We start from the raw sequence: 22,453 nt of genomic DNA on the forward strand, positions 1-22,453 counted from the left end.
TGTGACGAACTTCAAACTCGCGAGTGCTGGGCGTAGTGACAGACGCAAAAGGAGGGTGAATCATATTCCAGTATGATCGAGAACCTCAGATGATTAGCCATGCAGTGACAGCGCATCGGACCATTTTCACAAGAGGATGGGATGTAGCCATTGACAACGGTGATGCCTCCAGATGATTAGCCATGCAGTGACAGCGCATCGGACCATTTTCACAGAGAGGATGAAAAGTAGCTGGTGCGCAGAAATTGTGATTACACTTTGATTATGTAGAATTCATTGCTCTTTCTTTCCCTGGCAATGACGCCAAAAACATGATGCCAATACCATGGTTCACAACTTCGCACAACTAACCAGCAAGTGCACTGGGTCGTCCAAGTAATACCTTACGTGAGTAAGGGTCGAATCCCACGGAGATTGTTGGTATGAAGCAAGCTATAGTCACCTTGTAAATCTCAGTCAGGCAGATATAAAATAGTAATGGGGTTTTCGAAAATAATACTAAAATAAGGATAGAAGCACTTATGTAATTCATTGGTTAGAATTTCAGATAAGCGTGTAGATATGCTTTCATTCCTCTGAACCTCTGCTTTCCTGCTATCTTCATCCAATCAATCTTACTCCTTTCTATGGCTAGCTTTATGTAAGGATGTCACCGGTGCCAATGGCTACTTTCGATCTCTCTCGGGAAAATGATCAAAATGCTCTGTCACAGCACGGCTAATCGTCTGGAGGCATCACCTTTGTCGTTGGTTGCATCCTATTCCTCCCTGTGAAAATGGTCCGATGCGCTATCACTGCATGGCTAATCATCTGAAGGTTCTCGATCATACTGGAATAGGATTTACTATCCTTTTGCGTCTGTCACTACGCCCAGCACTCGCGAGTTTGAAGCTCGTCACAGTCATTCAATCCCAGAATCCTACTCGGAATACCATGGACAAGGTTTAGACTTTTCGGATTCTCATGAATGCCGCCATCAATCTAGCTTATACCACGAAGATCCCAATATCTCGGACTCGATCCCCTGTATTAGTAATCTAAGAGATACTCGTTCAATCGAAGGTAGAACGGGAGTGGTTGTCAGGCACGCGTTCATAGGGAATGATGATGATTGTCACGTTCATCACATTCAGGTTGAAGTGTGAATGAATATCTTAGAAGTGGAATAAGTTGAATTGAATAGAAAACAGTAGTACTTTGCATTAATCTTTGAGGAACAGCAGAGCTCCACACCTTAATCTATGGAGTGTAGAAACTCTACCGTTAAAAATACATAAGTGAAAGGTCCAGGCATGGCCGAATGGCCAGCCCCTCTGATCTAAGAACCAGGCGTCCAAAGATGAACAATGGATTAAAACTGAGACCAAAGATGTCTAATACAATAGTAAAAGGTCCTATTTATAATAAACTAGCTACTAGGGTTTAAAGAAGTAAGTAATTGATGCATAAATCCACTTCCGGGGCCCACTTGGTGTGTGCTTGGGCTGAGCTTGAATGTTGCACGTGTAGAGGTCCTTCTTGGAGTTGAGCGCCAGCTTTTGTGCCAGTTTGGGCGTTGAACTCCACTTTGCAGCTTGTTTCTGGCGCTGGACGCCAGAATTGGCCAGAGAACTGGCGTTGAACACCAGTTTGCGTCATCTAAACTTGGACAAAGTATGGACTATTATATATTGCTGGAAAGCCCTGGATGTCTACTTTCTAATGCAATTGGAAGCACGCCATTTTGAGTTCTGTAGCTCCAGAAAATCCATTTTGAGTGCAGAAAAGTCAGAATCCAACAGCATCAGCAGTCCTTCTTCAACCTCTGAATCTGATTTTTGCTCAAGTCCCTCAATTTCAATCAGAAAATACCTGAAATCACAAAAAAACACACAAACTCATAGTAAAGTCCAGAAATGTGAATTTAACATAAAAACTAATGAAAACATCCCTAAAAGTAACTAGATTCTACTAAAAACATACTAAAAACAATGCCAAAAAGCGTATAAATTATCCGCTCATCACAATACCAAACTTAAATTGTTGCTTGTCCCCAAGAAACTAAAAATCAAATAGGATAAAAAGAAGAGAATATACTATAAATTCCAAACTATCAATGAAACATAGCTTCAATCAGATGAGCGGGACTTGTAGCTTTTTGCCTCTTGAATAGTTTTGGCATCTCACTTTATCCATTGAAGTTCAGAATGATTGGCATCTATAGGAACTCAGAGTTCAGATAGTGTTATTGATTCTCCTAGTTCAGTATGATGATTCTTGAACACAGCTATTTTATGAGTCTTGGCCGTGGCCCTAAGCACTTTGTTTTCCAGTATTACCACCGGATACATAAATGCCACAGATACATAATTGGGTGAACCTTTTTCAGATTGTGACTCAGCTTTGCTAAAAGTCCCTAATTAGAGGTGTCCAGGGTTCTTAAGCACACTCTTTTTTTGCTTTGGACCTTTGACTTTAACCGCTCAGTCTCAAGTTTTCACTTGACACCGATACGCCACAAGCACATGGTTACGGACAGCTTGGTTTAGCCGCTTAGACCAGGATTTTATTCCTTTAGGCCCTCCTATCCACTGATGCTCAAAGCCTTGGGATCCTTTTTATTTGCCCTTGCCTTTTGGTTTTAAGGGTTATTGGCTTTTTTGCTCTTGCCTCTTGGTTTTAAGAGCTTTTGGCTTTTTCTGCTTGCTTTTTCTTTTTTTTTTCTTCTATATATATATATATATTTTTTTTTTCGCCTATTTTTTTTTCTGCAAGCTTTGTTCTTTGCTGCTTTTTCTTGCTTCAAGAATCATTTTTATGATTTTTCAGATTATCAAATAACATGTCTCCTAGTCATTATTCTTTCAAGAGCCAACATATTTAACATTCTTAAACAACAACTTCAAAAGACATATGCACTGTTCAAGCATACATTCAGAAAACAAGAAGCATTGTCACCACATCAATATAATTAAGCTAAGTTCAAGGATAAATAAGAAACTCATGTACTTCTTGTTCTTTTGAATTAAAACATTTTTCATTTAAGAGAGGTGATGGATTCATAGGACATTCATAACTTTAAGACAAAGTTACTAACTACTAATGATCATGTAATGAAGACACAAACATAGATAAGCACATAACATAGAAAACGAAAAACAGAAGAAATAAGAACAAGGAATGAATCCACCTTAGTGATGGTGGCGTTTCCTTCTTGAGGAACCAATGATGTCCTTGAGCTCTTCTATGTCTCTTCCTTGTCTTTGTTGCTTCTCCCTCATTGCTTTTTGATCTTCTCTTATTTCATGAAGGATGATGGAGTGCTCTTGATGTTCCACCCTTAGTTGTCCCATGTTGGAACTTAATTCTCCTAGGTAGGTGTTGATTTGCTCCCAAAAGTTCTATGGAGGAAAGTGCATCCCCTGAGGTATCTCAGGGATATCTTGATGATGAGCTTCTTCATGTGCCTGTTGAGATCCATGAATGTGCTTTCTTATTTGCTCCATCCTTTTCTTAGTGATGGGCTTTGTGAGATGAATCTTTCCATCTCCCATGGCTCAGAGGTGGAAGCAATTGCCTTCCCTTTCCTCTTTCTTGAGGTTTCTCTGGCCTTAGGTGCCATTAATGGTTATGGAAAAACAAAAAAGCTATGCTTTTACCACACCAAACTTAGAATATTGCTCGCCCTCGAGCAAAAGAAGAAAGAATAGAAGAAGAAGAAGAAGAAGAAATGGAGGAGATGGATGGATGTGTGTATTCGGCCATATGGGTGGGATTGGGTGGGAAAGAGATGTTGAATTTTGAAGGTAGGTGGGTGTATGGGGAAGAGTGGATGGATGTGAGTGGTGAAGTAGTGATGGGGAAGAGTGTTTATTGGGAATAGAGGATGATTGAGAAGAGAGAAGAGAGTTAGTGGAGGTAGGTGGGGATCCTGTGGGGTCCACAGATCCTGAGATGATCCTGTGGGTCCACAGATCCTGAGGTGTTCAAGGATTTACAACATTGCACCAAATTAGGCATGTAAAATGCCCTTGCACATAACTCTGGGCGTTCAGCGCCAGGTTAGTGCCCATTTTGGGCGTTCAACGCCTATTTGTTGCCCATTTCTGGCGTTGAACGCCAGAACCATGCTTGTTCTGAGCGTTCAGCGCCAGCTCCTCTCCAGGGTGCAATCCTGCGTTCAGTGCCCAGATGATGCCCATTTTGGGCGTTCAACGCCCAGATACTGCCCATTTTGGGCGTTCAGCGCCAGAACCATGCTCTGTTCTGGCGTTGAACGCCAGGCAGATGCTTCCTCCAGGGTGTGATTTTTCTTCTGCTGTTTTTGATTCCGTTTTCAATTTTTATATTTATTTTGTGACTCCACATGATCATGAACCTATAAAGACATATAACTAAGAAAAATATAGTTAAATAAAAATTGGGTTGCCTCCCAATAAGCAGTTCTTTTAATGTCAATAGCTTGACAGTGGGCTCTCATGGAGCCTCACAGATGTGCAGAGCTTTGTTGAGACCTCCCAACACCAAACTTAGAGTTTGGATATGGGGGTTTGACACCAAACTTAGAGTTTGGTTGTGGCCTCCCAATACCAAACTTAGAGTTAGGCTGTGGGGGCTTTGTTTGACTCTGCTTTGAGAGAAGCTTTTTATGCTTCCTCTACATGGATGCAGAGAGAGATCCTTGAGTTGTAAACACAAGGTTGTCCTCATTTAATTGAAGGATCAATTCTCCTCTGTCCACATCAATCACAGCTCTTGCTGTGGCTAGGAAGGGTCTTCCTAGGATGATGGATTCATCTTCTTCCTTTCCAGTATCCAGGACTATGAAATCAGCAGGGATGTAAAGGCCTTCAACCTTTACTAACACGTCCTCTACTTGTCCATAAGCCTATTTTCTTGAATTGTCTGCCATCTCTAATGAGATTTTAGCAGCTTGAACCCCATAGATTCCCAGTTTCTCTATTACAGAGAGGGGCATGAGGTTTATTCCTGAACCAAGGTCACACAGAGCCTTAAAGATCATGGTGCCAATGGTACAAGGTATTATGAACTTTCCAGGATCCTGTCTCTTCTGAGGCAATGTCAGTTGATCCAGATCACTTAGTTCATTAGTGAACAAGGGAGGTTCATCTTCCCAAGTTTCAATACCAAATAATTTAGCATTCAGCTTCATGATTGCACCAAGAAACTTGGCAGTTTGCTCTTCAGTAACATCCTCATTCTCTTCAGAAGAGGAATACTCATCAGAGCTCATGAATGGCATAAGGAGGTTCAATAGAATCTCTATGGTCTCTAGATGAGTCTCAGATTCCTTTGGTTCCTCAGAGGGAAACTCCTTATTGATCACTGGACGTTCCAGGAGGTCTTCCCTCTTGGGATTCACGTCCTCTCCTTCCCTTACAGGTTCGGCCATGGTGCTTATGTCAATGGCCTTGCACTCTCCTTTTGGATTCTCTTCTGTATTGCTTGGGAGAGTACTAGGAGGGATTTCAGTGATCCTTTTACTCAGCTGGCCCACTTGTGCTTCCAAATTTCTAATGGAAGACCTTATTTCATTCATGAAACTTACAGTGGCCTTGGACAGATCAGAGACTAAGTTTGCTAAGCTAGATGGATTCTGCTCAAAATTCTCTATCTGTTGCTGAGTGGATGATGGAAAAGGCTTGCTATTGCTAAACCTGTTTCTTCCACCATTATTAAAGCCTTGTTGAGGCTTTTGATCCTTCCATGAGAAATTTGGATGATTTCTCCATGATGAGTTATAGGTGTTTCCATAAGGTTCACCTAAGTAATTCACCTCTGCTATTGCAGGGTTCTCAAGATCATAAGCTTCTTCTTCAGAAGATGCCTCTTGAATACTGTTGGATGCAGCTTGCATTTCATTCAGACTCTGAGAAATCATATTGACTTGCTGAGTCAATATTTTATTCTGAGCCAATATGGCATTCAGAGTATCAATCTCAAGAACTCCCTTCTTCATAGGCGTCCCATTATTCACAGGATTCCTTTCAGAAGTGTACATGAACTGGTTATTTGCAACCATGTCAATGAGTTCTTGAGCTTCTGCAGGCATTTTCTTTAGGTGAATGGATCCACCTGCAGAGGTATCCAATGACATCTTAGATAATTCAGACAGACCATCATAGAATATATCCAGGATGGTCCATTCTAAAAGCATGTCAGAAGGACACTTTTTGGTCAGTCCTTTGTATCTCTCCCAAGCTTCATAGAGGGATTCACCTTCTTTCTGTCTGAAGGTTTGAACATCCACTCTAAGCTTGCTCAGCTTTTGAGGAGGAAAGAACTTGGCTAGAAAGCCTTGACCAGCTTATCCCAAGAGTTCAGGCTATCCTTAGGTTGAGAGTCCAACCATACTCTAGCTCTGTCTCTTACAGCAAAAGGGAAAAGCATGAGCCTGTAGACTTCAGGATCTACTCCATTAGTCTTAACAGTATCACATATCTGCAAGAATTTAGTTAAGAACTGAAAAGGGTCTTCAGATGGAAGTCCATGAAACTTGCAGTTCTGCTGCATTAGAGAAACTAATTGAGGTTTCAGCTCAAAGTTGTTTGCTCCAATGGCAGGAATGGAGATGCTTCTTCCATGTAAATTGGAATTAGGTGCAGTAAAGTCACCAAGCATTCTCCTTGCATTATTGTTGTTGGGTTCGGCTGCCATCTCCTTTATTTGTTCGAAATTTTCAATAAGGTTTTCTCTGGATTGTTGTAATTTAGCTTCTCTTAGTTTCTTCTTCAGAGTCCTTTCAGGTTCTGGATCAGCTTCAACAAGAATGCCTTTTTCTTTGTCCCTGCTCATAAGAAAGAGAAGAGAAAAAGAAAAGAAGAAGAATCCTCTATGTCACAGTAAAGAGGTTCCTTATTGTTAGTAGAAGAAGAAAAGGAATAGGGGTGAAGAAGAATGAAGAATCCAAACACAAAGGTGATGATAGGAGCAGAGATGTGAGGTGAAGAGAAGTGTTAGTAGATGAATAAATAAATAGAATGAGATGAGAGAGGGAGAGGATTTTCGAAAATAATTTTTTAAAAAGGGTTAGTGATTTTCGAAAATAGTTTTTGAAAAAGGTTAGTAGTTTTTTTTTTCGAAAATTAAAATAAAAAATTAAAATAATTAGTTAATTAAAAAGAAATTTTTAAAAAAGAGGGAGATATTTTCGAAAATTAGAGAGAGAGAGTTAGTTAGGTAGTTTTGAAAAAGATAAGAAACAAACAAAAAGTTAGTTAGTTAGCTGAAACAAATTTTGAAAATCAATTTTGAAAAGATAAGAAGTTAGGAAGTTAGAAAAGATATTTTGAAATCAAATTTTTGAAAAAGATAAGATAAGAAGATATTTTTGAAAAGATATGATTGAAATTAATTTTTTTGAAAAAGATTTGATTTTTAAAATCTCAATTAATGACTTGATTCATAAGAAATCACAAGATATGATTCTAGAACTTAAAGTTTGAATCTTTTTTAACAAGTAAGTAACAAACTTGAAATTTTTGAATCAAAACATTAATTGATGATGTCATTTTCGAAAATTATGTGATAAAGATAAGAAAAAGATTTTTGAAAAACATTTTTATAATTTTCGAAAATAACTAAGAAAAATAAAAAATATTTGATTTTTGAAAAAGATTTTGAAAAAGATGAGATTTTTAAATTGAAAATTTGATTTGACTCATAAAAACAACTAGATTTTTAAAAATTTTTGAAAAAGTCAATCCAAATTTTCAAATTTATGAGAAGAAAAAGGAAAAGATATATATATATATATATATATATATATATATATATTTTTTTTTATTTTATTTTTGAATTTTTATGAGGAGAGAGAAAAACAAGAAAAATGATGCAATACATGAAAGTTATGGATCAAAACAATGAATGCATGCAAGAATGCTATGAATGTCAAGATGAACTCCAAGAACACTATGAAGATCATGATGAACATCAAGAACACATTTTTGAAAAATTTTTAATGCAAGGAAAACATGCAAGACACCAAACTTAGAAATCTTTAATGCTTAGGCATTAAGAATTCCAGAATGCATATGAAAAACAAGAAAAGACACAAAACATGCAAATGCAAAGATCAAACAAGAAGACTTACCAAGAACAACTTGAAGATCATGAAGAACACTATGAATGCATGAATTTTCGAAAAAAATCCAAGATGCACATGCAATTGACACCAAACTTATAACATGACTCAAAACTCAAACAAGAAACACAAAAATATTTTTGATTTTTATGATTTTATGATTTTTTTGTATTTTCTTTAATTTTTTTTTCGAAAATCATTTTGAAAAAGAAAAATAAGGATTCCAAAATTTTTAATATGAATTCTAGGAATCTTATGCTCTTTAGTCTAAAGCTCCAATCAAAGGGTCAGGCATGGCTTAATAGCCAGCCAAGCTTCAGTATGTAACAGGTAGATCATGAACAGCAGCAGGTGGATTAGCAACAACTAGCTTGCTCTTGATAACAAATTGGAAGCCTCAGTCCAAATGAATTTAGACATGGCTTTACAGCCAGCCAGGCTTCACATGCTTCATGAAACACTAGAATTCATTCTTAAAAATTTTGAATAAAATTATAAAATTTTTGAAAACATTTTTATTTTAAAATTTTTTTTCGAAAACAAAGGAGAAAATTTTGAAAGATTTTTGAAAAATTTTTGAAAATAAAACAAAAAGAAAATTACCTAATCTGAGCAACAAGATGAACCGTCAGTTGTCCAAACTCGAACAATCTCCGGCAACGGCGCCAAAAACTTGGTGCGCAGAAATTGTGATTACACTTTGATTATGTAGAATTCATTGCTCTTTCTTTCCCTGGCAATGACGCCAAAAACATGATGCCAATACCATGGTTCACAACTTCGCACAACTAACCAGCAAGTGCACTGGGTCGTCCAAGTAATACCTTACGTGAGTAAGGGTCGAATCCCACGGAGATTGTTGGTATGAAGCAAGCTATAGTCACCTTGTAAATCTCAGTCAGGCAGATATAAAATAGTAATGGGGTTTTCAAAAATAATACTAAAATAAGGATAGAAGCACTTATGTAATTCATTGGTTAGAATTTCAGATAAGCGTGTAGAGATGCTTTTGTTCCTCTGAACCTCTGCTTTCCTGCTATCTTCATCCAATCAATCTTACTCCTTTCTATGGCTAGCTTTATGTAAGGATGTCACCGGTGCCAATGGCTACTTTCGATCTCTCTCGGGAAAATGATCCAAATGCTCTGTCACAGCACGGCTAATTGTCTGGAGGCATCACCTTTGTCGTTGGTTGCATCCTATTCCTCCCTGTGAAAATGGTCCGATGCGCTGTCACTGCATGGCTAATCATCTGGAGGTTCTCGATCATACTGGAATAGAATTTACTATCCTTTTGCGTCTGTCACTACGCCCAGCACTCGCGAGTTTGAAGCTCGTCACAGTCATTCAATCCCAGAATCCTACTCGGAATACCACGGACAAGGTTTAGACTTTCCGGATTCTCATGAATGCCTCCATCAATCTAGCTTATACCACGAAGATCCCAATATCTCGGACTCGGTCCCCTGTATTAGTAATCTAAGAGATACTCGTTCAATCGAAGGTAGAACGGGAGTGGTTGTCAGGCACGCGTTCATAGGAAATGATGATGATTGTCACGTTCATCACATTCAGGTTGAAGTGCGAATGAATATCTTAGAAGTGGAATAAGTTGAATTGAATAGAAAACAGTAGTACTTTGCATTAATCTTTGAGGAACAGCAGAGCTCCACACCTTAATCTATGGAGTGTAGAAACTCTACCATTAAAAATACATAAGTGAAAGGTCCAGGCATGGCCGAATGGGCAGCCCCTCTGATCTAAGAACCAGGCATCCAAATATGAACAATGGATTAAAACTGAGACCAAAGATGTCTAATACAATAGTAAAAGGTCCTATTTATAATAAACTAGCTACTAGGGTTTACAGAAGTAAGTAATTGATGCATAAATCCACTTCCGGGGCCCACTTGGTGTGTGCTTGGGCTGAGCTTGAATGTTGCACGTGTAGAGGTCCTTCTTGGAGTTGAACGCCAGCTTTTGTGCCAGTTTGGGCGTTGAACTCCACTTTGCAGCTTGTTTCTGGCGCTGGACGCCAGAATTGGGCAAAGAACTGGCGTTGAACGCCAGTTTGCATCGTATAAACTTGAGAAACGTATAGACTATTATATATTGCTGGAAAGCCCTGGATGTCTACTTTCCAATGCAATTGGAAGCATGCCATTTCGAGTTCTGTAGCTCCAGAAAATCCATTTTGAGTGCAGGGAGGTCAGAATCCAACAACATCAGCAGTTCTTCTTCAACCTCTGGTTCTGATTTTTGCTCAAGTCCCTCAACTTCAGTCAGAAAATACCTAAAATCACAGAAAAACACACAACCTCATAGTAAAGTCCAGAAATGTGAATTTAACATAAAAACTAATGAAAACATCCCTAAAAGTAACTAGATTCTACTAAAAACATACTAAAAACAATGCCAAAAAGCGTATAAATTATCCGCTCATCAGTAGCCATTGACAACGGTGATGCCCTTACATAAAGCCAGCCATAGAAAGGAGTAGGACTGATTGGATGAAGACAGCAGGAAAGCAGAAGTTCAGAGGGACGAAAGCATCTCTATACGCTTATCTGAAATTCCCACCAGTAAATTACATAAGTATTTCTATCTTTATCTTCTATTTAATTATTATTTATTTTCAAAAACTTCATAACCATTTGATATCAGCCTGACTGAGATCTACAAGGTGACCATAGCTTGCTTCATGCCAACAATCTCCGTGGGATCGACCCTTACTCACGTAAGGTTTTATTACTTGGACGACCCAGTGCACTTGCTGGTTAGTTGTATCGAAGTTGTGAATGAAAAACGATTTATGAAGACGTGCGTACAGAGTTTTTGGTGCCGTTGCCTGAGATTACAATTTCGTGCACCAGCTACCCAACATATAGCACCCAAGGAGGGATGAAGATGCTGATGTGGAACTGTCGGGGTTTGAGGAACCCCCTGACAGTTCACAACATCCAAGGGATCACAATATCCCATTCTCCTGAAGCATTGTTTCTATGTGAAACTAAAAACAATACTTTGACAATGGAGAGGGTTGTTAGGAGGGCAGGTTTTACAAATTGTTTCACGGTGAATCCGGTAGGTCAGGCAGGAGGCATGCAGTCGCATGGAAGAAAGGCATTAATTTGCAAGTTATTGAGCAAGAAAATTTCTTTATTCACTTCAAGTGTCACCATGTAAAATCTAATCAACAATGGGATGCAATTCGGGTTTATTTAGCCACAGAAGAAATAAGAAGAAGAGAATAATTCGAAATAATACTATAAAGAGTTCAGATTGAGGACAAAAAGATGGTTGTGATAGAGGACTTTAATGCAATCAAATTCCATCATGAAAAGAAAGGTGGTTGAAACAAGGCAGAATCCTCAATTCAAGAATTTAATGACTTTATAAATGAGGGTGAGTTGGTGGATATGGGCTTCGAAGGAGGAAAATTCACTTGGAGCAACCGTCAATTTGGAGGTAACCTGATACAGGAGAGACTGGATAGGGTGCTAGTCACTAATGAGTGGAGAGTGGCTTGGCCGAATGCATTCGTGACACATTTAGATTGCATTGGGTCATACCACAAACCAATTTTGTTAAGTGACGATCGACAATAGAGGAGATTTAAGAGAAGATTCCACTTCCAAGAAAGATGGTGTGAAAAGGAGGAGGTGGTGGCATTAATTAAGGAGGCATGGAAAATAGAAATCTTTGGATCTCCAATGTTTAAGTTGGCTGGAAAGCTGAAAAACTGCAGGAATTGGCTAGTGGACTGTCAAAGGAACTCCCCCACTAATTCCCAAGTCCGAATTTCATACATTAAGGAAAGACTGGTTGCTGAATACGAAAAAGAAAGCCATGTTAATCCCATAGAGATTCAGATATTGGAAGCAGAACTTGAAGAGGCTGTGGAGTATAAGGAATGGTATTGGAGGGAAAATCTAGGATTCAATGGCTAAATTGGAAAGATAGGAACACTAAATTCTTCTACTCTAAATTCAAATCAAGATCAAAGAGGAATATGGTGTGTGTTATGGAGGATGAAGAAGGAAATTCAGCAACAGACCCGGACGAAATTGCTCAAATCGCAGAGAATTACTTTGTGAATCTTTTTGCCTTTAATAACCCGGCTGATCCGGAAGAGGAGATTCAACATGTTCCTCTAAAAATCGATGCAGCCACAAACAAAAGTTTGATCGGGACAGTTTCGGATACGGAAATCAAGTCAGTATTTTTCTCTATTAACCCCTTTTCAGCTCTTGGGGATGACGGATTTACAGCTAAATTCTTTCAATACTTTTGGGGGACAATTAAGGATGATGTGATCAGAGCGGTCTGATTTTTTTTCTTGGAGGTAAAATTTTGGAAGCTTTTAATCACACTCATATCTGCCTTATTCCCAAAGTTGATAATGCTAGCTCTATGAAGCATATTCGGCCTATAAGTCTTAGTAGTGTTTTTTACAAAATTATCTCTAAGATCTTAGTACACCGAATGCAAACAGTCATGAATAGAGTGATTAGTGACAATCAAAGTGCTTTTGTTAAAGGGAGGCTAATTAGTGATAATGTTCTTATTGCTCATGAGTTTATGCATTTCCTAAAAAATAAGAGATATGGTGACTGTGACCTAGCTCTAAAGCTCGATATGAGTAAGGCTTATGATAGAGTCAAATGGTCTTTTGTTTGGGCAATGATGAAAAAGTTGGGTTTTTGCGATAAATAGCTGGATTGGATGAAGGAATGTGTGACGACAGTTTCTTACTCTGTTACTGTGGATGGTCAACCATGTGGTTATTTTAAACCATGTAAAGGGTTGCGTCAACACGATCCTCTTTCTCCCTACCTATTTCTATTTTGTGCAGAGGGTCTCTCCCATCTACTCCATAGAGGAGAACAGAGACTAGATCTTTCTGGTTTGAGACTGAATCACAGATGCCCCAGAATTACCCATCTAATTTTTACAGATGATTCAATTTTATTTAGTAAAGCTACAGAAGGAGACTGCCAAGGCTTATTAAGTATCTTACAGACCTACGAGGGTATAAGTGGCCAAGTGGTTAATCTAGAAAAGTCATCTGTTTTCTTCAGCAGAAATACACTGCTTCAAACCCGAGACCAATTGTCTAATCTTCTTATGGTTCCGCATATTGGAAATCAAAATAAGTATTTGGGGTTACCGTCAGTTATTCAGAGGTCCAAGAGAGCTACTTTCAACTATATTAAAGACAAAGTCTGTCAGAAACTCCAACCATGGAAACGAGCCCTACTTTCTCCTAGTGATAGAGAGATTTTGATAAAGGCAATAGCTACAACAACTCCCATTTATACTCTGAGTTGTTTTTGATTGCCTGATGCGTTACTAGAGGAGTTACAGTGCACTATCTTACAGTTTTGGTAGGGACAAAAAATAGAGAGCGAAAGATGCAATGGATAAGTTGGCAGATTATATGTAGACCCAAAAATCAAGGAGGACTAAATTTCAAAGACCTAAAGGCTTTCAACCTTGCAATGCTTGCAAAACAAGGCTGGAGGCTAATTACTAAACCAAATTCACTGCTTAATAAAGTCTACAGGAGCAAATACTACAGGTTTACAAGTTTCCTGAGAGCAGAGACAGGGAATAACCCATCATGGGACTAGAGGAGTGTCTTGGAAGGCAGGAAAGTCCTGGAAAAAGGACTAATCTGAAAAATTGGTAGAAAAAATATGGTGAACATTCATACAGATTCATGGGTCAATAACTACACTGTAATTATGCCTATTTCTAACCAAAACACTGATAGAATTTCTCAGTGGATCTCAGAACTAATTTTGCCTAACAAAATTTGGGACCAGGTTAAAATAGCAAAATTTTTTCAATCAGAAATCACTGAAGCAATCATCAATACTCCTATCTGTGAAGGCGATGATAAACTAACCTGGATGCGGACCAACAACGGCAAATATTCTGTAGTGTCAGGTTAACAAGTAGCATTCCTCTTCTACCACCCTCGTGCAGAGTTCCTCCCTGGTCGATGCAAGTAGCAAGAGCTTTGGATGAACATATGGAAGATGAAAAGCCGACCTAGAGTAAAAAGTTTTATCTGGAAGATGACTCATAAAGGCTTACCAGTCAACCAAAATATGCATTCCAGAATTGCTTCTTCTAATCCGAAGTGTATTTGCTGCCAAACGAAAGAAGAATCAGTGGATCATTGCATTTTTTACTGTCCGGACTCAGTGGAAGCATGGAGGCTTGCAGAGCTTGAAGTTCCTGCACAACAAACAAAACCATGAGAGCGATGACTAGAGTTCATGCAAGCAACCAGACATAGAAGCCATAACTATTCAAATGATGTAGAGCTGGCAGCGAACCTGTGTTGGCAGATCTGGAAAGCAAGGAATGAATTGGTCTTCAATAAAGAACCAAGGACGCCTTGGATATGTGTTGAAGCGGCTCGCCAATCCATGCAGAGGAGATGAAGAAGATGAACTTGGCATGGTGTTCTTCGCGAGAGAGAGGAGAACGGAATTTCTACTGAAAAATTAGGAAAGTTACTTAACCAATCAATGTAATTCAATTACATCATAGTCTTTGTTGGATCTTTTCTAAATTTGTCCTCTGTGTGTAGTCTCTAGTGGACCATTCATTTCATTTAATTACCTTAATAAAATATTTTCTTTGAAAAAAAAAGCTATTTTTTTTTGCATATATCCGTCTTATTAGTATATGGAAAATTGGAAACGCTAGAAAACATATTTTTAGTAGAAAGAATGAGAGGCCAAGAAGCAATAACTCGAATGGCATAGTCTCCCCATATTTAATTAAGAGGTTGCGGGTTCGAGTCTCCATATCTTCGGTAAAAAAAAGAGTAGAAAGAACGAGAGATCATTAGCATTATTATTTTTTTTAAGAAACATTAGCATTAATTTAATTATAAGAAAAATATAAAGAAAAAAAATTGACTATTAATTTGATATCTGAAAAATTTAGTCGTTGAAATTTTTTTTAAAAGATGTTATTGACAAAATAGTCCCTAAATGATTTGAAAATATGATAAAAAAAAATCAATAATTATTATATTTTTTTATAAGTGACAAAAAACTTTTGTATTTAGTAAATGGCTTATCTATTTGATCTGAATTTTTGTGATAACATTTGAATAAATATTTAGAAGGTGCACAAAAAAAATTTGGAGCAAACTTTGATCTCTAGATTTTTTTATTTTTCAAAAAAATATGTCATTCATAATAAAAAAAAAAACTTTTTAAAAAAATTTACTTCACATAAAATTATTAAATTTTAAGGATGAAAAGATTTTATATTTTTAATATTAATTATAAAAATTTGTATCAAAATATTATCTCTAAAATCTTTTTTTAGAATATATATTTAATATTTAATATCTATTTTTTGTCATATTTTTTAATCTTTTGAGAACTTATTTATTATTAATATTTTTTTGAGATTTTTTTGTCAGTGATGTAAATTTTTTAGTATCATTTTAATAATTTACTCTAAAAAAAATTATTGGTCATATAATATTTTTTTAGCATATAATTGTATATATTTCTCATGGAATATATAACATGTTTCTTTAACAATATAACTAGGTATCTTTTAAACTATTTCTTTAGTCAGCTTTTTAATTATTGAAGTGGATATGATCATTTTTTAATTATTTTTTGAATGAGGGTGTAATTTACAAATTACAATATAAAATTAGGTACATATAACTACTGGTCAATATATGTGCTTTAAACAACTTAATGTTATATCTAGTAAAAACATAGAATAATACCTCAAATAATATTTAAGAAATTTTTAATTAAACACTTTAATTCTAATAATTTTTACGTCAAATTTTATTTGAAAAAATAGATAAATTAATATTTATTGTTGTTCAATAAAAACATAACAACCTCCAAAAAAATAAGAATATAGACAAACAATCTAATGAGAAGATTTATTTATCTAATAAAACAAAAATTTTAAAATTAATTTAGTAATTAAAATTTGTTGAAGTTCATAGTATTTGACCTAAAATTTTTATTTGGGATAATATTTTAAAAGGTAACTATTCTGTTAAAAAAATATTTTTCACAAAAAAAAATCTGTTACATATAAATACCTAAAATTTAGTGAAACATGTGTGCTAACCCCCCCCCCCCCCCCCCAAATAGTTTTAAAGACTTTTTCCTCTTAAATTGTAGAATTTATTCTATTAGACATTAGTTATTGATCATTTGATTGTGAGTTTATCATATTAGAATATTTTTCTTGGAAAATAACGAAGAATTAGAAAAGCTTGATTTACAGGTGTCGTCAGACTGCCAGCAAGGAACGAGGGTTCAAGGATTACAGCTCCATTCACATTGTAAGCAATCCAATTCTGACTCATTGAACATGCATGCAAGTCATGCAACAATGCTTTAGCTTGAAGCATGGAATAACAATTGTCATAACAAAATGAAGAAAGAAAAACCAATTACAAATTATTGCTGCTTTACTCGTGAGAGTTCATGAGTGCTAATATTAACTTGAAACTAGAAAAAGGGATATATAACTTAACAGCGGTATATTCCAATATCATGCATTACAACCCGTGTATTATTATATTTCTGAGCCTCTTCTCTCGGTTTGCTATGTATATATATATATTATAATAAAGACATTCTACAGTGTACACCAATCTCATTGGATGACTTTGTCATTTGACATCCAGTAAAAATTCAAAAAATCATGTGAACCCAATTGATACATATTCACTACAAATCTTAGCTTGTGGTCCATCGTGTTAAAATTAGTGTGAAATATGAGTTCCAAGGGAAACAAGAACCAATCCTTTTATGTTCTGCTTTTCTTGCCTTTGCTGCTTTGATTTTTCTCGAGTATTAAGCAATTTCGTGAGACCAACTCAACACAGCAACCATAGCAGGAATGTTGAACCTGGTTGTCAAGATTATTATTCAAGAACACTGCCTGGTTAGAAATTCTTCTGATGATAACAAACCATTGATAAGGCGTTTAAGCCTTTCCGCGCCGGGGCCAGGCCTCAGTTCAGTGATATTTCTTATGTCAGAATATGATTTGCTGGTGTTAGGATTTACTTGTTTGAACCACTTGCCAGGAACATAACCTTCCTCATTTCGTCCCAAGAGTTCAGTATCGATCTTATCCAGGACTGGTTCCTTCCGGCCAAATTTCCGAGCAAAAGGAGCATTGCTTTCCACCATCTTCTGGTAGTTATTATCTGTAAGGTAGTGCGGATGCTGTTTTGGAGGGTTGTCCCATGATATGAAGTGAAGGTCATGGTTGACCGTGGTGTTGCGAAATTCGTCAGCATTGCAGATGACAGTGTGGAAATAGCCTTCAGGGGAGGATAGAAAGTTGGCATAATACATCAAGACTATTCTAGGCAAGTTATCCCATCCCCATAAACAGTACTCAACAAATTGGCGCGATAGCATCATCCAAGCAGAGCCTGAAAAAGGTAAGATAGCATCAATATTAAGCTCGGCTAGCAGAGAACTAGAATTGATAGTTTTCAGTTCACATTTCTTTTTGTTTCCCACCAGCATCCAAACCCTACTATGGAGGACCGACTAATTTGGCTCGGGGTTAGTCATTGCCCCTCAATTTACCTTACTTTTCAAAATGCTGCTAGACCAACTCAATGTAGGTAACTCCACATTTTTTTCAAGTCTTCCTAGTTATGGAAAGCTATTACTTGGTAAGGTGCTGTATTTCACATATTTAAGTAAACCTGGTTTAAATGATATCATGTTTAACCAAATATATTCTAATTTGGTCTAAATACCTAATGTATGAATTAAATGGTTTATGAGTAAGGAATATAGTACAGTTCATAAAGGAAGGCTTGAAAAGGACTAGTACTATATTAGGAACACCGGCTGAGCATGGAAAATTTTAGCTGAAGAGAAATGTGGGAAATTGTAGGCCAAAGGAAAAGGAATGGACAAAAGGGAGAAAGGTTATATAATTCTTAGCAATCATTCTTAACCACTGGCTAGTGGCTACTCTGAACTGTCAACAATTAATGTATATTGGATTCAAGATACTATCATCATTGTTCTGTTTTCCATTTTTTTCTCTCCTTTATTACTAGTGTTTGACTTAGATTTTTTTCCCTTATCCCCTTGCTTGTTTAAATTAGTAATTACTAATTACAACCAACATGTCTTTTATAGCACATTACCATTTAAATGTTGTAAAATTTAAAATAACAAAAGAGATTTTGACAGAAATTAATATGTATCAGATAGCAGGTTTTTCTCACCTGTAAACAGCTTATATTGTGTGGGCACACTTCTTCTCTCTGTCACCCAAAACACATCAGATTTATTGACGCTATAAAGAGCTGGATCAATTATAACCGGCTTCGCTCTCTGATCCCTATTGGAAAGAAAAAGAAAAATAAAAAAAATTAAAGTCTCACTTATAAGGAAGAGTTACATTTGACGTTTAACATCTAACATAATCATAAGTTACTTTAGAAGGAAATGTTATAAAATAATATGCAATTAAAAGTGAAGTTAATGTTACTGAAAACTTAAAAGGATTTACAACAACATACTCTTTCCAACCAATATCACTGGTGTGCTCAATGAAGTTTAGATGTCTCGGAATAGATGATAGTGTATGTAGCAGATCTGTTCAGCAAAATAGATGAAGTAAATTGAAATTATCACTGAACTAGTAGTAGCAAATTCAAACAACAAAAGAACCATGAAAATTCTCCAGAATTCAAACTTTGTTCTATAAATATCAGTTGGTAATACATTCTATTTCCATGGCATAATGTGGTCATTGGTCACACTTAACATCTAGCTGAAGAGCAGACTAACAAGACAGAACTCAATTTGAAAACACAAACTGGGACCAGATCATACCAATTCAATTTCAAAAAACCTCCAAATTTATCTTAAGATTAAAATTAGCTACAACCAAGAAAAAAAAGAACACCCTAAGAAACAACAATCAGATGAGGTTCCCCGCTGCATCCAAATTCCAAAACACAAAAGCATATCATTTAAATCATTAACACCAAACTCCACAAAATTGTCCAGTCCAGCCTCATTTCAAAATCAAATCAACTCCAAGAAAAGCAAACACACTAACCAACAAAAAGAATAAGTTTAAACCCAACATCGTTTTAGTCGTCAAGACACAAACTTGACAAAGAAAAACGAACAACCGACGAAAAGGGTCATAAAAAAAACATTGAACAAAGTTGTTAGTTGTTAGTTGTTACCATCTTGTGTGACCAACGGATAATCCGAAGCGCTAAGGTTGATGAACCAGTCCCAGTCACCACCATCTCTGAGCAAAATGGCAGCAGCGTGAAGCGTGTTTGTAACCATGGTAGGTCCCCTGTAAGTTACCAAATTAGCCTTGACCACCATCCTGACGTTCCCAACAGCAGCAAACAAAGGCTCTTCCCTGACGAACTTAGCAAGGTCCAGTCTTTCGTGCGCAGGAGCTTCAAGATCGAGGTGAACAGCGTACTGGTTCCTTGGATGGTAAAGCGCCTTGAGAGTCCTCTTCAAAGTTTCACCGTCTCCCATTGAACCGGAGATCAAGTAGGCGATCCTTGGAACAGTGTTAATGGAAGATGTGGGAGAGAGGTTGAGCTTGGACTCAACGAAATTGGGAAGTTGATGGTGAGTGTTGAGGCGTGAACGGTAGAGGTAGAGTAAGGAGGTTGAATCTGAAGAGATGAAGATGGTGAGGAGTATGAGTATGGTGGATATGAGTAGAGAGAAGACTAGTGGTAGGAACCATTTCTTCTTCTTCTGTTGCTTGTTGTTGTTGGAGTCCATGGAAGAGTGTGAAGAAGGTGATGGAGGTTGCAAAGTTGAAGTGTAGAGAATGGTTTTTGAGGTTTGTGGAAAGGGGAAAGGGCGGCGCAGAATAAGGAAGTGTGCGCCGGAGGATCTATGTAAGGGGGTGAAGTGCGCACTTTACTATCAAGTGAGCAGAGATAGATTGGAGAAACGAAAAACATCTATGATCTATCTACTCTCTCTCTCTCTCACCTGTGCTCACCTTTGTTAATAACTAAATTTTAATTTAATTAACATTACCGTACAACTACAAACATACCATAGAGGGATTTTTTCCCGTAATAAATTAAAAAAAAATAGTTTAAAAAAAATTATTTCATCTTTAAATATTAGTATACTTTTTTTTTAATTTAAAAAAGTTTGTCAGAAATATAACAAATTCATCCTAAACAAAAAAATGCATTTTAAAAATTAAAATCTGTTTATTTTAATTTATAATAAAAAAATCCTACCATAGAGACTATCTTGATATAGAAATTCAAAAAACAAAAAAACACATAAAAAAATAAGTTATTAAGTTAATCATAATATATTTGTGTTTATATACATAATTTTTAAATTATTTTTAATAAATATTTTAATCTTAATATGTTTTATATAAATAATTAATTTAATAACTAATTTTTATCTATACATAATACAATTTATATTATTTTGTAAAAGAAATAAAAATAAAAATTATTTATTGTTTACATTTTGTTTCAACAAAATAAAATTACAAATCAACATTTTTAAGTACCAATTAATAACATTCTTTTTTTTCCAACAAATTTTGGAATTAGCAACTTTTTAATATTTTTTGTCATTATTGGTAGTTAGTACAAATACTAAATTATTTTTAATAAATAAAATTTATTAATTCATATGTGTATATTCTAAAAAGAATAAGTACAAATTATATTAATTTATATGTGTAAAATTTTGATAAATATAAACAAAATATTTACAAATATAAGTATAAATTATTTTTTGTTAAATATTGACAAAAAATAATAATATTTATTAACTATGTAACATTGCCTTTTTGTAGAATTTTTAAAACAGCATTATTACACTAAATATTCCAAAAACAATATTGTTATTGTTATGAAAATTATTTTTAATATAATGTATAAATATGTGTATTATAACAATATGATATAATGTTCTGAAGAGTAAAGTATCGTTCTTGTTCCAACGTTTGGGATAAATTCTATTTGTGTCCCTAATGTTTAAATTGTCCTATTTGTATCTCTAACATTTGTAAAAGTGATTCAATGTTATTCTGCCATGGGTATGATAGTGTAAAAATTACACCAAGTGATTTTCATTCTTTAAGTGGATTTTTTTAAAAGAAATATTCAATCTTTATTATTTAATTTTTTTAAAATTCAGAAATTGCACTAGCAATTTTCCATTTTAATTTTTTCTAAAAATAAAAATTGCACTCAAATGATTTTCTTATTTTTTTAAAATAGAATTCGTCTTTAACAATTTCTCTTTTCGTATTCGCTCTCATATTCTAATAAAATTTTAAAATTATCCAATATTTTCAAATTTAAAAAAGCATATATAAAAAATTTCTGTTATTATTAATCAATTATATATTAGTTTTTGTGATCGTCACTAATGCACCAGAATGTAGTAATGTAATAAATAAATAAAGATCCGTAGTTGACTTTTAGAATTGACTGAGGAGACTATGAAATCAATGGTGAATCCTTATACACGCTGCGTTCACATTCTTACACCCGGCTTTAGATTAGATCAATTATCAATTATTGTTTCATGTCTTGTGCTTATGGTGATAGAAAGAATCCATTATCTCCCATGATTTACCTTTAATTTATTTTTTAATCAAACAATTAGTTCGACCCTGTCGGGTTTATTGTCCTTTTTTCTTACAAAAAATGGCCATGCTTGCTTTGAGAATTATTCGACTCTTCAAGACTTCAACTCTCAACTTATTCCTTTTCTTTTTTTTTTTTTTTGTGACAGGAAACTTATTCCTTTTCTTTTCTTGCAAGGTGTTGCGATAGTTTTTAATTATATTTAATTAAACTTTAAAACGGTTGTTATATACATTTATATTCAATTAATGACACATGTATAGTAGTGGTACTTTACCAAGAGCTACTGTTCACTTTTTACTGCTACCATAATCAATAGAATATACCCGTAAATGTCAACCAAGTTTTTGGTTATAAAATTAGTTAAGTTGTTATTCATTTTAACTATATTATGTGCGATATATAAAACTTAAATACTATATCAGTTATTAATATAAATTATATATTAAAATATAAAATATATATATAAATTTATTATAATTAATTAATTGATTTAGTAATTAATTTTATATATACAGAATATTTTTATATTTATTTGTGTTAGTGCTTAGTAGTACTAATGATAGTTCAGTTTTAAACAAAATTTAATGGATAATTGATGGGTTAATTAAAAAGCTAAAGATTATTACAGAGAGTTAGTGGCTAGTGCTAACATATAAGTTTTAACTACAAATTAAGGTTTTTTTATTTAAATAATAAAA

The 22,453-nt window shown here is 35.3% G+C and overlaps 1 protein-coding gene and 1 non-coding gene across 2 annotated transcripts; one reads left to right on the plus strand and one right to left on the minus strand.

Moving 5' to 3' along the window:
- Window positions 1-6,151: 6,151 nt before the first annotated feature.
- Window positions 6,152-6,259, plus strand: LOC112739857 (small nucleolar RNA R71). Its single transcript, XR_003170792.1, has one exon. It is a non-coding gene; the product is annotated as a small nucleolar RNA R71 (small nucleolar RNA).
- Window positions 6,260-16,635: 10,376 nt separating this feature from the next.
- Window positions 16,636-20,155, minus strand: LOC112738246 (beta-glucuronosyltransferase GlcAT14B). The gene is made up of 4 exons (XM_025788597.3): window positions 19,332-20,155; window positions 18,654-18,729; window positions 18,357-18,472; window positions 16,636-17,540 (listed from the first exon to the last, which is right to left on the minus strand). The coding sequence occupies exons 1-4, from the start codon at window positions 19,897-19,899 to the stop codon at window positions 17,026-17,028; spliced, it is 1,275 nt and encodes a 424-aa protein (XP_025644382.1). The 5' UTR covers window positions 19,900-20,155; the 3' UTR covers window positions 16,636-17,025.
- Between the last annotated feature and the right edge of the window lie 2,298 nt (window positions 20,156-22,453).

This window comes from Arachis hypogaea, chromosome 13 (genome assembly GCF_003086295.3).
Source record: "Arachis hypogaea cultivar Tifrunner chromosome 13, arahy.Tifrunner.gnm2.J5K5, whole genome shotgun sequence".
Taxonomy (NCBI): domain Eukaryota; kingdom Viridiplantae; phylum Streptophyta; class Magnoliopsida; order Fabales; family Fabaceae; genus Arachis; species Arachis hypogaea.

Excerpts from the sequence above, each read along its gene's own strand:
- LOC112738246 (XM_025788597.3), bottom strand. The coding sequence starts at position 19,899 with ATGGACTCCAACAACAACAAGCAACAGAAGAAGAAGAAATGGTTCCTA. Across the intron at positions 18,473-18,653 it reads AGTGATATTGGTTGGAAAGA|GGATCAGAGAGCGAAGCCGG; the intron begins GTATGTTGTTGT and ends TCTTTCCAATAG. Across the intron at positions 17,541-18,356 it reads ACAATATAAGCTGTTTACAG|GCTCTGCTTGGATGATGCTA; the intron begins GTGAGAAAAACC and ends TACCTTTTTCAG.